Here is a 15,958-nt window from a genome sequence, read left to right as displayed (position 1 = left end):
CCCTGAACAGTTGCATATCACCGGGGCTATTTGATGCTAATGCAGTATGCCGCAGGATGTTTTTGTGCTGGTCAAGGGCAGTCAGGTCTGGAGTGAACCAAATTATATATATATATATATATATATATGGTGGGATGCCAGCTATGTGTTTGTACCTACAGATGGTGGAGTGGAGACGGGCTCTGGTACCATCACCAGAACAGGAATTACCTGCTCAGTCTTGATGTCTTTCAATGGAGTAAGAGGAAGCTTGGGAAAATGCTGGACTGTCAAGGTGAGCCAGGGTGATCATGTCTGCCACCACAAAACACGGTTCTATGTCTGCTATGAAGGTCTCGATTTTCGGGCTATTTTCTGGGCGAAACAACTTTGTATAATCGTGGTACAGCATGCCAGGCTTCTTGTCTTCTTGCTCTGCTCATATGAGCTCTTGACACGAAGCCCAGAACCAAGGTAAGCAGGTGTTCAACTACAGCTTGTTACAGAGTGAAAAGCTTTGGTCTGTGATCTGTGCTTCAGGGTAGATCATCCCTACAAATATGCAGAATATGTATTTGAGGACAAACTCGTAGTTAATACCAATATCTGGACTCACTAAAAACATATCTTGAAGGACTAGTCTGTTTCCCCTCAAGACAGAGGTTGGCCATTGTTTTCAACACTGTGACTCCTTAAAATAAATCTAGCTTGCTCACAACACAATCAATGAGCTGCCAGTCATGCAAGTCTATGATTTTGTTTTTTTGGTGTCATTGTATATCTGAATGTGCAAGAGAGAGACATTGCACCTCACAGTGTCTGAGTGAACCAGCAAGTCCTCTTCTGTTGGAGTCCTATTCCTAGTAGCCTCTGATAAGAGTCTGAGGGTAGTGCTGACTGTTACATTGAGACTGCTGGGACCCTTAAATACATTCTTAACTTTAGCTGTGATCTCAGCACTAATGGTGTTGAGCAGGTGTGTGTCACCTGTGCGTAGTTTGTCAGTCAGGAGTTTAGTAGTGCCAAACAGGTGTTCTAGCTTCCTGCGCATGTTTTGGACGATCTTCTCAGCTGTAGGTATGGAAAACTAGAGGTTCCGTTCAACAAGGCTTCCGTTTGCAAACCCTCGTGGCTAACTATGTTTGTTTTCAACAGAGTTGGTTGAATGTTCCATTTCTGTTAGAAAAAACTGATATGGATGCGGCAAGTAGAGCAGCTGTGCTTGCTGCAGCTAGAGCAATTGTGGATTTTAAAAATTTATTTTGGTCCCCATCTTATTGAAGCACTGCTTCCCCTACTAGCAGTTGCTTTTGATGAGCTTGGAGATGAGTCTGTGAGAATACCTTTTCAAACTGTTAGCTAACGTTCGTTCACAGTCAACATCAAGCTAACAGCGTTCGCAAATGTTTTCTATTGTTGAAGGGTTAGCTAACGTGCTAAATAATTACAAAGTAGCTCAAATGCTAAAGTTATTCTGTGATAAGATTCTAATTTGGAACCTTTGGTTTGCTAGATGTTTGCCTTACAGTAAGGAACATGACCGTTTGCCAAAAGGCACCTAAAAGACTCTGACCATGAGAAACAAGATTCTCTGGTCTGATGAAACTAAGATTGAACTATTTGGCCTGAATGCCAAGCGTAACGTCTGGAGGAAACCTGGCACCATCCCTACGGTGAAGCATGGTGGTGGCAGAATAATGCTATGGGGATGTTTTTCAAATATACACTGAACAAAAATATAAACGCAACATGCAACCATTTCAAAGATTTTACTGAGTTACAGTTCATATAAGGAAATCAGACAATTGAAATGCATTTATTAGGCCCTAAATATATGGATTTCACATGACTGAGAATAAAGAAAAAGTAGGGGCGTGGATTAGAAAACTATTCAGTATCTGCTGTGACCAACATTTGCCTCATGCAGCATGACACATCTCCTTCGCATAGAGTTGATCAGGCCTGTGGAATGTTGTCCCCCTCCTTTTGAATGGCTGTGTGAAATTACTGGATATTGGTGGGAACTGGAACATGCTGTCTTATACGTCGATACAGAGCATCCAAAACATGTTCAATGGGAAAAAGTGTCTGGTGAGTGTGCAGGCCATGAAGAACTGGGACATTTTTAGCTTCCAGGAATTATGTACAGATTCTTGCAACATGGAGCTGTGCAATATCATGCTGACACATTAGGTGATGGCGGAAGATGAATGGCACGAAAATGGGCCTCGGGATCTCACCACGATGTCTCTTCGCATTCAAATTGCCATCAATTGTGTTCATTCTACATAGCTTATGCCTGCCCATATTATAGCCCCACCGCCACCATGGGGCACTCTGTTCACAACGTTGACATCCGCAAACTGCCCGCCCACATGACGCTATCTGCTATCTGCCCGGTACAGTTGAAACTGGGATTCATCCGTGAAGAGCCAGTTGGCCATCGAAGGTCAGCATTTGCCCACTGAAGTCAGTTACGACACCAAACTGCAGTCAGGTCAAGACCCTGTTGAGGATGATGAGTACGCAGATGAGCTTACCTGATGAGCTTACCTTATCAGTCGCGCAAACCCACAGTTTCATCAGCTGTCCGGGTGGCTGGTCTCACACAATCCCGCAGGTGAAGAAGCTGGAGGTGTTGGGCTGCAGTTGTGTGGCCGTTTGGACGTACTGCCAAATTTTCCAAAATGACGGAGGCGGCTTATGGTAGAGAAATGAACACCCTGTTAACAGCTCTGGTGGACATTCCTGCACTCGGCAAGCCAATTGCACGGTCCCTCAAAAGTTGAGACATCTGTGGCATTATGTTGTGTGACAAAATTGCACATCTTAGAGTGGCCCATCATTGTCCCAGCACAAGGTGCACCTGTGTAATGATCATGCATTTTAATCAGCTTCTTGATATGCCACACCTGTCAGGTAAATGGATTAGCTTGGCAAAGGAAAAATGCTCACTAACAGGGATGTAAACAAGTTTGTGTACAAAATTTGAGCGAAATAAGCTTTATCTCTGTATGGAACATTTCTGGGAACTTTAATTTCAGCTCATGAAACACGGGACCAACAATTGACATTTACATGATTTTATATTTGGTACAGCTATCCATCTGGATTTCCGTATCTGTTTCCATTAGTCCTTTTTGAATCTCTCAACAAGGAATATGTGTAGTAATTTGCTTTTGTGTAAATTAAAATTGTATTATATTTCTATTGAAATATTCGTTCCAGTTATAGGCAAACACGTCATAGCCCCCCTTTCGTGCGACAATCCTGGTGTTGAGAGCCATTCAGAAAAACATAATTGCAACTGTTTGATCTTACATCCATTTAAACTTCACCTACCTACAACAAGCACAATATTTCCAAGATATATCAGTTCAGTCATTTAACTATATCCATTCTCATCCTCAGTCGCAATTCAGTCACTGTCAGTACATTGCATGCAATGCAAGGGATAAATCAAGTGTGTAGTGGATTTTTTAAAATTCTTCAAGATGTCAATTCAGGTATTAATTTTCGCTTGTTCTGAGGAGTTTACGGTATTTCAAAATACTGGCTCTTGTATTCCAGTACTTTCGACATATTCAATACTGAGCTCACTACCGGTCTCTTTTCTGCTTCGCTGTGACAAGCATGGCTGACACTGGTCTTGTAGAAACGCTTCTTCGGCGGGTGGAAAAGGTGGACGGTGGTCTCGACAGTCAGGATGTTGCAACCAGTCTTGGTGTGGACCACCAAGCTATCGTCGGGGCTGTGAAGAGCCTACAGGCACTTGGTGATGTGAGTTTACCTGCCCGTGTTGAAGCAGAAGTTAAGCGACCGTCCACTTTGTTCATTCGGCGGAGAACTTAAGGACACAGCTGATGCTTAAACCGACTAGGAAAAACCTAAAACTGACCATTACCTTAACCCTAATCTAATTTTTATAAATTATGTAATTAAATATCGTTTTGGGCGTCAAGCGTGCATTTTTCTGTTCATTCTATGATGATGGGCGATTGGATAGGAAAGTGATGCAATAGGGACGTAAACGGGATCATGTTGGCCACCTAGGTAGCAACCTTCTATTGTGAAGACTAAATAATTGTAGACCATGAATAAATACATAATTTAGCTACTCTTATTGAATACAGTGACAATGCTATTACAGACGTGCATCCCTGTCAAGACACACAGAACAATCCAACAATGCAGTGTGGACTACAATCCAAGGCAATGGTGACTGTTCAGACTGAATGTTCAGCTGCACTGCTAATCCGCGAATTTGACTAAAAACTGTTAGACATTTTCAATATGAGCTTTTATTGAATCGTCATTAAGGCAATCTACTTGTATAGGATGGTAATTAATGGAAGCTTCTCTAATGTCAAACATGTAAAGTGTGTTGTACCGCAGGGCAGCTCTCCAGGCCCTCTCTTTTCTATTTTTGCCAATGACCTGCCACTGGCATTAAACAAAGCATGTGTGTCCATGTATGCTGATGGTTCAATCATATACACATCAGCAACCACAGCTAATGAAGTCACTGGAGCCCTAACAAAGAGTTGCAGTCTGTTTTGGAATGGGTGGCCAGTAAACTGGTCCTGAATATCTCTAAAACTAAGAGCATTGTATTTGGTACAAATCATTCCTTAAGTGCTAGACCTCAGCTGAATCTGGTAATGAATGGTGTGGCTTTTGAACAAGTTGAGGAGACTAAATTACTTGGCGTTACCTTAGATTGTGAACTGGCATGGTCAAAACATGTAGATTCAATTAGAGGTTGACCGATTATGATCTTTCAACACCGATACCGATTATTGGAGGACCCCAAAACAAAGCCGCTACCGATTTAATCGGCCGATTTTAAAATAAAATGTATTTGTAATAATGACAATTACAACAATACTGAATGAACACTTTTTTAAACTTAAGAAATCAATAAAATCAATTTAGCCTCAAATAAATAATGAAACATGTTCAATTTGGTTTAAATAATGCAAAAACAAAGTGTTGGAGAAGAAAGTAAAAGTGCAATATGTGTCATGTAAGAAAGCTAACGTTTAAGTTCCTTGCTCAGAACATGAAAACATATGAAAGCTGGTGGTTCCTTTTAAAATGAGTCTTCAATTTTCCCAGGTAAGAAGTTTTAGGTTGTAGTTATTATAGGAATTATAGGACTATTTCTCTCTATACGATTTGTATTTCATATACCTTTGACTATTGGATGTTCTTATAGGCACTTTATTATTGCCAGTGTAACAGATTAGCTTCCATCCCTCTCATCGCTCCTACCTGGGCTCGAACCAGGAACACATCGACAACAGCCACCCTCGAAGCAGTGTTACCCATGCAGAGCAAGGGGAACAACTACTCCAAGTCTCAGAGCGAGTGACGTTTGAAACGCTATTAGTAACGCACCCTGCTAACTAGCTAGCCATTTCACATCGGTTACACCAGCCTAATCTTGGGAGTTGATAGGCTTGAAGTCATAAACAGCGCAATGCTTGAAGCATTGCAAAGAGCTGCTTGCAAAACGCACAAAAGTGCTGTATATCAAGTCATAGACTTAATTATAACATAATAACACACAGAAATATGAGCCTTAGGTCATTAATATGGTCGAATCCGGAAACTATCTTCTCGAAAACAAAATGTTTATTCTTTCAGTGAAATACAGAACCGTTCTGTATTTTATCTAACATGTGGCATCCATAAGTCTAAATATTCCTGTTACATTGCACAACCTTCAATGTTATGTCATAATTACGTAAAAATCTGGCAAATTAGTTCGCAAAGAGCCAGGCGGCCCAAACTGTTGCATATACCCTGACTCTACGTGCAATGAACGCAAGAGAAGTGACACAATTTCACCTGGTTAATATTGCCTGCTAACCTGGATTTCTTTTAGCTAAATATGCAGGTTTAAAAATATATACTTCTGTGTACTGATTTTAAGAAAGGTATTGATGTTTATGGTTAGGTACACACAACAGTCCTTTTTCGCAAATGCGCACCGCATCGATTATATGCAACGCAGGACATGCTAGATAAACTAGTAATATCATCAACCATGTGTAGTTATAAATAGTGATTATGATTTGTTGATTGATTGTTTTTTATAAGATACGTTTAATGCTAGCTAGCAACTTACCTTGGCTTCTCACTGCATTCGCGTAACAGGCAGGCTCCTCATGAGGCAGGTGGTTAGAGTGTTGGACTAGTTAACCGTAAGGTTGCAAGATTGAATCCCCGAGCTGACAAGGTACAAATCTGTCGTTCTGCCTCTGAACAAGGCAGTTAACCCACTGTTCCTAGGCCGTCATTGAAAATAAGAATGTGTTCTTAACTGACTTGCCTAGTTAAATAAAGGTGTAAAAAAAAACGGTGTCCAAAAATACCGATTTCTGATTGTTATGAAAACTTGAAATCGGCCCTAATTAATCGGCCATTCCGATTAATCGGTCGACCTCTAGATTCAATGGTTGTAAAGATGGGGAGAAGTCTAGACATAATAAAGAGATGCTCTGCTTTTTTGACACCACACGCCAAAAAGCAAGTTCTGCAAGCTTTAGTTTAGTCTAATCTTGATTATTGTCCAGTTGTGTGGTCCAGTGCAGCAAGGAAAGGCCAAGTTATGCTGCATTTGGCCCAGAACATAGCGGCACGTTTTGCTCTTCATTGTAGTCAGAGGGCTGATATAAATATAATGCATGCCAGTCTCTCTTGGCTAAGAGTTGAGGAGAGACTGACTGCATCACTTCTTTTTATAAAAAACATGAATGTGTTGAAAATCCCAAATTGTTTGCACAGTCAATTTACACACAGCTCTGACACACATATATCACCAGATTTGCCACCAGGGGTCATTTCACAGTCCCCAAATCCAGAACAAATTCAAGAAAGCGTATAGTATTATATAGAGCCCTTATTGCATGGAACTTCCATCTCATTGCTCAAATAAACAGCAAACCTGGTTTCAAAAAAACAGATAGAGTAACGCCTCTCCCCTATTTGACCTAGATAGTTTCTGTGTATGCGTTGATATGTAGGCTACGTGTACCTTTAAAAAAATGCATGTAGTTATTTTCTTGTCTATTGATGTTCTGTATAATCTCATTCTGTATTATGTTTCATGTTTTGTGTGGACCCCAGGAAGAGTAACTGCTGCTTTTGCAACAGCTAATGGGGATCCTAATAAAATACGAAATACCATAATGTCAACTTTGAGAAATTACACAGAGTCAATAAATTGGGAGCTGTTATTGTCACTGGATCTCAAAATGAGCCCATGGTAAACATATAATGTGCAGTGATAGCTAATTCATGATGTGTACACCAATCAGACCTTGAGAAGATTGGTGGTCCTCTGCCTCAAGCCTCCATTATGATTTTGATCATGGTTGTTTGTTTTCCTGCACAGGTGATCTCAGCTGAGCAGCGCTCCTCAAAGCACTGGGAGCTGACTGGGGAAGGCTGTGAGATAGCCGAGCAGGGCAGCCATGAGGCCAGAGTCGTCAGCTCCATCCCAGAGGAAGGGATGCCTCAGAGTCAGCTCATGGTGAGAGGACCTGCAGGGTGCCTGAACAAATCATATGTACCGTAATGTTATGTTTATTTGGATGAAAAACATCTGGCTGAAAAATAAAGAATTGAATTAAAGTTGGTCTTTACATTGTTATTTTGGGTCATAGCAATATAGAGTATATGCTCCCTACTTGGGACATTGGGGCAGTGTTTACAGATAGTTTTGTCTCTATTTCTGTGTAGAAACTAGCCTTTGGGAAGGTGGGTTTCAGCAAGGCCATGTCCAACAAGTGGATCCGTCTAGACAAGGGCCACGAGGGCGGCCCCAGGATCTTCAAGACTGTGAGTTCATCTTCACATCTGACTTGGTGTGCTTTGTGATTGAGTGTGAGTGTTGCTGTTATAATGGGGAAAATAAGTATGACACACAAGCATCAATTTCGTGTGTGTGTACCCAGGTGGAGCGCTTAGAAGACTTGGTGAGGGACAAGTTGCTCCTGGTACAGAAAGGCCAGGCGTCTCAACTGGAGGAGAAGGAGAAGAATGAGCTGAAGAAACGCAAACTGCTCTCTGAAGTGTAAGAATCAGACCGGTTGATAATATTTGACTACTGTGAAAACGTCTGTGAAATGTTAAGTATATGCCTAACTGATATCTACCAGTAGATGGCAATAGATGCCATTCAGCAGTACAACAGTGTTCAATCATCTGGCATCCAGGCATGTTCAGGATGCCCCAGTCACAACTAGCCTCAGCATAGTCTCATGCTGATGATGTTCTCTGACTTGTTGACCCCTAAGTCTTTAGTTGAATAACAGCTGAGAAATGCAGGTTTGGATTAGAATATAAATTATGTCATATCATAGTTACATCCTACTTCCATAATATTCACAGATCAGATGTGAGTCAATGTTGTCGCCTTGTCTGAGTCGATGTCTAGTTCACCCAATGATTTGAATACCCTAACATTGTGTTTATATACATTATTACTAAATGAATGCACCAGCTAAAGGACCACAAGTACTTTTCTGGGTCCAGTCAGTCAGGATCCCAGTGGTGAGGTTAATACTGTACCTGGTGAGACTGTTGGCTGCGTCGCTAGCTCAGGCCATTGTTCCCCCAGGTAGCTCTCTCTGTTTCTCGTTTGTCTCTGTCTGCCGTAAATGGCATGCTTCCAGCCCCAGGCTTTGTTCGGTTTTAATATCATAAATGAACAGCAGTATGAGAACTCAACCCTGCGACGTTCCACGTGTCCAGAGTTTAGAACAGATTGTTAATTGTCTACTTCCTATTTGCTAAATAGTGTCCCAGGCACTCACCACCACATGTTCCCAATCTCCAATGTTCCCCAAGATGACACCTCTTGTGGCCTTTGTGACTCATGTGATATAACACTTTCAAATGACCACATTTATGCAGTTTGAATGAGAATGATTGTGTTTATTTCTGTGAATATTAGGACGGTCAAGTCCTATTGGATCACAAAGGGCAGCTGTTTCAGCACCACCATCACCAAGCAGGAGACAGAGCTCACCCCAGAGATGATCGCTAGGTGAATCCTGCTCTGCTTTAACTGTCAACTTTGACATGGTCGCTCTATGATTGCTAAGATGGATGAGGGATTCCTCATTCTGTATTTCTAACCTGTATGCTGCTGCTGAGGACCCTGTCCTAAGGCAAATGTATTAAGTGGTTCATTCTCTCACAGTGATGTCTGTGTCATTTCTATTCATATCACTGAATGTTGTAGTCAAATTGGCAGTGTTTTCATTAGGTACCGCGCATGATCCAATAAGTTTGGTCTTTACCTGGAAACTGCAGTCTCTCTCAAAATGCAGGTGATCTCTTGACCAAGCCTGGTTTTCATGTGATTGTCTGAAACAATTTGTTGGTTCTCGTAGTCCAAAATAGATGAATGAAAATGCACTTGGTCTGCATTATCATATGAGGGGATTTGGCACAGAACTGTATTCAGGTGTCCCAAAAATTAAATGAGTGTTTTTGTTTATTTGCCACCATGTTTTATCTGCACACAGACTTTGCTTGTTTGGCCATATACACAAATTAATTTGATGTTCTCTAGAACATATTTGATGTTCTCTAGAACATATTATATGTTCTCCTCCAAATGGACCTATCTGTGGTCTGTGACAGTGGGAGCTGGAAGGAGAAGAAGTTCAAGCCTTATAACTTTGAGGCCATGGGTGTGGCCCTAGACTGTGGCCACCTGCATCCGCTCATGAAGGTCCGCACGCAGTTCAGACAGATCTTCCTGGAGATGGGGTCAGTCGCCTATCCTCTATTCTGCCCTTGCAGGACACCATCAGTATATCCTATATAACTAATGTATGGTAAGACTAAGTTCTAAGACCTGTGTGTACTCACTCCTGTCTCCTTCAGCTTCACTGAGATGCCCACCAACAACTTCATTGAGAGCTCCTTCTGGAACTTTGACTCCCTGTTTCAGCCCCAGCAGCACCCAGCCAGGGACCAACACGACACCTTCTTCCTGTCTGGTGAGCGACTGGGTGTCTCTGTGTCTGGACTTGATGCCCAGATAGGATCAAATGGTGCATTATTGATGATGCGCTGAAAGGGAAATCTGATTTCCCTAGCTAAAACACTCTAGATTTCCATTAGATATAACTCATCTGTTTTCATCATGTACCATCAGTATTATTTCCATTTAACTTACCGGTAACTGCTGCCCCTCCTATTATTATATGTCTCAGACCCAGCTCAGGCCCATGAGTTTCCCCAGGACTACCTGGAGAGAGTGAGGAAGGTCCATTCAGAGGGAGGCTTTGGATCACAGGGGTGAGAGCTAATCTTCCACACAAATGCATACGCATGGATTTACACACACTCACCATGACCACAACCATGTTTATTTTATTTTAATTCAAATAAAATATGACCCCCTTTTTCTCCCCAATTCTGTGGTATCCCATCGTTGTCCCATCGCTGCAACTCCCGTACAGACTCAGGAGAGGTGAAGGTCGAGAGCCATGGGTCCTCTGAAACACAACCAAGCTGCACTGATTCTTGACACAATGCCCACTTAATCCAGAAGCCAGCCGCACCAATGTGTCGGAGGAAACACTGCACCTGGCGACCGTGTCAGCGTGCATTGTGCCCGGCCCGCCACAGGAGTCGCTAGTGCGTGATGGGACAAGAACATCCCTGCCGGCCAAACCCTCCTCTAACCCTAATTGTGCGCCACCCCATGGGTCTCCCGGTCGTGGCCGGCTGCAACAGAGCCTGGACTCGAACCAGGATCTCTAGTGCCTTAGACCACTGCGCCACTCGGGAGGCCCAACATGTTCTATTTTTAACGATGTCTGTGTTTGACAGGTACAAGTATGACTGGAAGATTGAGGAGGCTCAGAAGAACATCCTCCGTACTCACACCACAGCAGTCAGTGCTCGCATGCTGTATAAACTCGCTCAGCAGGTAACCCACTATCTACATTTGTTCATGCTGTCTTAGTATTTACTCAAATGAATTGGAAATCAATTGCATGATGTTACATTCTAACTGCAGCAATTGAGCAACTCCTCTGTAACCATTTCAAATGTTTCTTTCTACCAGGAAAAGTTCACCCCTGTCAAGTACTTCTCCATCGACAGAGTATTCCGTAATGAAACTCTGGATGCCACCCACTTGGCAGAGTTTCACCAGATTGAGGGAGTGGTGGCTGACTATGGCCTTACCCTGGGTGACCTCATGGGCATCCTTCATCAGTTTTTCAATAAACTAGGTGAGGGCTCTACCAGTCAGGGTTGGGGTCAATTCCACTCATTAAATTCTCTCCCATGAAATGTAATTCAATTCAAATTCAAAGGTCAGTCTTTGAATTCAGAGATAATTCAATATTATCCCCAACAATTCCACAAACTCCAATTAGAAATTACATTTCTTCAGGCTTTCAGGCTGATCATGTCACTGTTCAGACAGCCTAGCTATACTGGAAATATCGGAATACAGGTTGAAATTATTAAAAACAAATCCTACAGTAAATGTTTTATACTATATGCATTAATTCCATTAACTGGGAAATATAAAAAATATTGAATTCCAATTCAATTCCAAAGATGAAATGTTTTTACAATTCCATAACTTAAAAAATGTGAATAATTCAACGTACATTCTCATGAATGAGGGAATTCAAGAATTGAATTGGAATTTCAAATGAAATAGGAATTGACCCCCACCCTGCTTCCAGTACCTCATTCTTTTTTCTTATTTTTTTTTACAGTGGGTTCAGTTGTCCGTACTGATGTGGCTTCTAATGCATCTTAATGCCTGTAGTATAACATGAGCTTGTTTCTCTATCTGTCAGATATAGTATTTCTGAGAAAGTAAATATATTTTCTATTTTCTCCAGGAATCACCAAATTACGCTTTAAACCGGCCTACAATCCATACACCGAGCCGAGCATGGAAGTGTTCAGCTATCATGAAGGTACAGTTATTGTGAATATCCTCAAACCCTGACATTTTTCATGTTTGTGTGATGTGTGTATAGGCCTTGGGCTTTTGTCTCACTCAAACCCAAAAGCCCATAGACAACGCAGTCCTATCCACACGGAATCCATCTTAAATTGTCCATTCCTGCTCTCTCCAGGGCTGAAGAAGTGGGTGGAGGTGGGGAACTCTGGGATGTTCAGGCCAGAGATGCTGCTGCCTATGGGGCTCCCTGAGGGGGTGACGGTCATCGCCTGGGGGCTGTCTCTGGAGAGGTGAGACAATGACAAAGAAACACATTACCCTCTTCAACTAGAACTGATCCTGGTGATGTAATGGAATTGACTGACCAACATTTGTCTAATACAATATCTACAATACACAACCCCTTCTGCCTGGGAATTGCCAGGGACCTCACGATACGATATCACCATACTTAGGTGCCGATACGATATGTAGTCTAAAACATTGGGAACAGCTGCTCTTTCCATGACAGACAAACTGTGTGAATCCAGGTGAAAGCTATGATCCCTTATTGATGTCACTTGTTAAATCCACTTCAAGGAGACAAGTTAAAGGATTTTGAAGCCTTGAGGCAATTGCGACATGGACTGTGTATGTGTGACATTCAGAGGGTGAATGGGCAAGACAAAATATTTAAGTGCCTTAAACGGGGTATGGTGATAGGTGCTAGGCGCACCGGTTTGAGTGTGTCAAGAACAGCAACACTGCTGTTTTTTCCATGGTCAACAGTTTCCTGTGTGTATCAACAACGGTCCACCACCCAAAGAACATCCAGCCATCTTGACTCAACTGTGGAAAGCATTGAAGTCAACTTGGGCCAGCATCCCTGTGGAATGCTTTCGACACCTTGTAGAATTGAGCCTGTTCTGATGGCAAAAGGGGGGGTGCAACTCAATATTAGGAAGGTGTTCTTAATGTTTGTTATACTCTGTGTATGTCTGCTGCAGAGAGACAAGCGAGAGCATGAGAAAACACGTTTTGATCAGTCAGGGAAATAAGTGCTGAACAAATGTTTGCTCACTGTTTTTAAAAAGAAGATGGAAAACAAGCTATAGGCAGGTACAGCCAACTCGTGCTAGCTAACGCTACCTAGAGTAGCAAAACCATTTGTTTATTATTAATTACAAATCAACTTGGATATCGATATAATATCCAAAAATAATATTGTCATCATCACTACCCACTCTTGGGCCAGCTATGTCACTGGAATTGACTCACATCAGATCCATATCCCTTACCCTGACCTTAACCCTCTCATAACCAGATGCACAGTCTCAACTGTTAGTGTACTTGAATGGGACATGGGATTTCAATAGGAAAATGTGTCCATAATGTGAAAATATACAATGTTATTCCTGTAATCCCAGTGTGATTTCCCATAGAGGGATTAAAGGTGGACAGTAGTGTGGTCATGTCTCCAGATGTGCAGCCATGTTTCCAGCACACAACACCAGTCTGTTGGCCCACATGTTGACATGTTTACTTCTGGATTGTTATATCTGAGCAATGAGCATAAAACACCATATCGCCTAATGAGCCTAGAATAATGGTTTCCTCAGATGCAGGTCAGAATTGACCATTTAGATATATTTGTGCTCTACTACGAGTGCTTGAACCCTGGTGACACTGAGGACTTGCATCTATGAGAACAATCACTGCTAATGGATATAGTCAGTGAGCTGGGAAGGACCATATCATCTACTCTGTAATCGCTCTCCTCCATCCCCTCTGTCAATACAGACCTTTGTCTCTATCACCTGTTTGTCCTCTCTCTTTGCTGTCTTCCATCTCTCCTTATAATGTACTATGTCATCTTCCTGACACTCTTTCCTCTGCCCTTCTCTATCTCCTTCAGGCCCACCATGATCAAGTATGGCATCAACAACATCCGTGAGCTGGTGGGACACAAGGTCAACCTACAGATGGTCTACGACAGCCCTGTGTGTCGACTGGACTCTTAGATTCTGTTCAGGCTTCCACTTGGACAGGCTCACATTACCATACACATCCCATCCAAGGCCTGTGTCATCAGGACCCCTTTGCTCATTAGTAACCATATGAACATTGAACAATCCCACGAACCCTTAATCTACCCTGGCCAGAGACTGCCAGAGAGACAGATCTGTCTGTTTGAGAGGGTGGGAAAGAGGACTTACTTTTCTCCTTATAGCTTGTCTGGGATTCTAGCTGGATTCTAGCTGCTGTTTAGAAAGTGATACACATATTATACTTTAAACTTAATTTATGAAACAGTTATAACTCATCATTGGTCCTAATCAGCATCTATGCATGTGCTGAGGGGTAGGTAGTGCTAGTACTGTGTTCTCTGCTGATGTGTGCACTACATCAGAGCATAAGGAACTTCACCAGTGAGTCTTTTTTAATTTAAACGTTAGAATGCTGCACAGCGGCTACCTTTGAGCTCCTATGTAATGAAATGCTTGTACAGTAAAGATGCTATTTTGAAACCCTTTAGCCTTCCATACAAAACCAACCAACTCTGTGCTGTGTCCACTCAGTTCATGAGACAAATTAGAAATAGTCAAATAAAGATGTTTGAAAGGAGCAGGATTTACGTCGTCAAGTCTAATGTAATTACCATTGGTAATGCTGAGCTTTTGTTATTCTATTCTGGCTGTGCCAGGTCTGGTTTTAAACCGGTCAGAAGAACATTCTTGTTTTCCTCAATCTTGTTGTGGCTGGTGCGTAACGTGGATTGGCATGTTGAATGATGTGTGCCAAGGTTTAACCCAGAGGATTTAGGAGTTATTTGTGTCATTCCAGTGAAGGTGGAATTACAAATCACCTTCATCGCCTCTAAGTCTCATGTCATCGTACACAGGGTAGATTTTTAGCTCTGTGTGCGCACAGGAGATAATTAACACATTAGAGCACTTTGGTTGTAAGTGTAACCTAAAATATCTTAATATGGTACTAAATAAAGAGTCAAGTCTTCCTGTTAGTTTGTTTTAGGCAACGGCACATTGGATGTTTTTTGCTGGTAGCCTAGTTCATCCCCAATCCCTGCAAGATTCTGAATAAATTTGCTGTTGCGAAGAGATGTTCTACACTCTTCTGTTATGTATTAGTTAAGTCTTCCGTAGTCTGAATCACTGAGACTGTACGTTGTAATGCAAATCAGTATCCTGAGGAGCAATATTGACGTTGTACTTCAGCCATGTGTAATCACTTCACTGGAATAGCTTCTCCTGAATGAACCTGGCACAGCGACGTCGTGGTACATGCAAGTCTGCCTGAGCATCCTGTGCTCTCTTTAGACGCTTACATGGAGCTGAATTTCTGAATTCGGGAGTCTTTAAAAAACCTTGCATGCTATTGAGGCTGACTTGAGGGCACATAATAGATGCTGTTGAAAGTTTGTGACAAAGAGAATGATGTTGCGTGCTCTGCCAATACTGGGAAAACCTGTGTCTGCTGCAATAATGGACAGACAGGATTAAAGGTTGTTTACTTAATCAAATGAAGGAACTCCTTAAGTCTTTCTGTTCAGCTAATCCTTCAACGTCTGGAAATAACATTTTAAACCAGAGTCTGGGAGTCCAAGCTAAGGGTTCCCCAGAACAAAACAATATATAGACAGAACAGATCAACCAAGTTTCTCTGTAGAACCTCATTCTAGTTGGAACATACTTCTAGATGCAGTTTTATCCTACCAGGTACTAACTATCCTCACAAGCACTGGGATAGAAAAATGCTTCATAGGTATTTGTATCCAGTTTTATATGCAAATTTCAATTTAAATATATATTTCTTATCCTGTGCAATCTGATTCTGTGTGTTCCGCTGCATCATATCATGTTTGCAGTTTCTAACTTGCAAAAGTTACACTACATACCCAAATCAATAATAACAACCGATGTAATAGCCATTTAGTTTGAACTTGGTACAAATATTTACTACTTCATTGAACATCTCAGCTTTGATGTGGTACTGTATAATTGTAGTCCCTTTTCATGTTCT

The 15,958-nt window shown here is 41.9% G+C and overlaps 1 protein-coding gene across 2 annotated transcripts; it reads left to right on the top strand.

Moving 5' to 3' along the window:
• Nucleotides 1-203: 203 nt before the first annotated feature.
• Nucleotides 204-14,542, top strand: LOC115110446 (phenylalanine--tRNA ligase alpha subunit). 2 transcript variants are annotated; one of them, XM_065010194.1, is made up of 13 exons: nt 204-274; nt 7,382-7,519; nt 7,729-7,827; nt 7,944-8,062; nt 8,945-9,037; nt 9,640-9,768; nt 9,886-10,001; nt 10,218-10,302; nt 10,840-10,939; nt 11,078-11,246; nt 11,874-11,951; nt 12,114-12,228; nt 13,833-14,542. In XM_065010194.1, exons 1-13 carry the CDS (start codon nt 224-226, stop codon nt 13,936-13,938), a joined length of 1,398 nt encoding a protein of 465 aa, XP_064866266.1. In that variant the 5' UTR covers nt 204-223; the 3' UTR covers nt 13,939-14,542. The 2 variants fall into 2 exon arrangements, with proteins under 2 accessions (XP_064866266.1, XP_029491968.1); XM_029636108.2 differs by lacking the exon at nt 204-274 and adding an exon at nt 3,585-3,759.
• Nucleotides 14,543-15,958: the final 1,416 nt, after the last annotated feature.

The sequence above is a fragment of the Oncorhynchus nerka genome, linkage group LG26, assembly GCF_034236695.1.
Source record: "Oncorhynchus nerka isolate Pitt River linkage group LG26, Oner_Uvic_2.0, whole genome shotgun sequence".
Lineage (NCBI taxonomy): Eukaryota > Metazoa > Chordata > Actinopteri > Salmoniformes > Salmonidae > Oncorhynchus > Oncorhynchus nerka.
The sequence above is the reverse complement of the archived record's forward strand: the minus strand, read 5'-3'. Positions and strand labels throughout refer to the sequence as shown.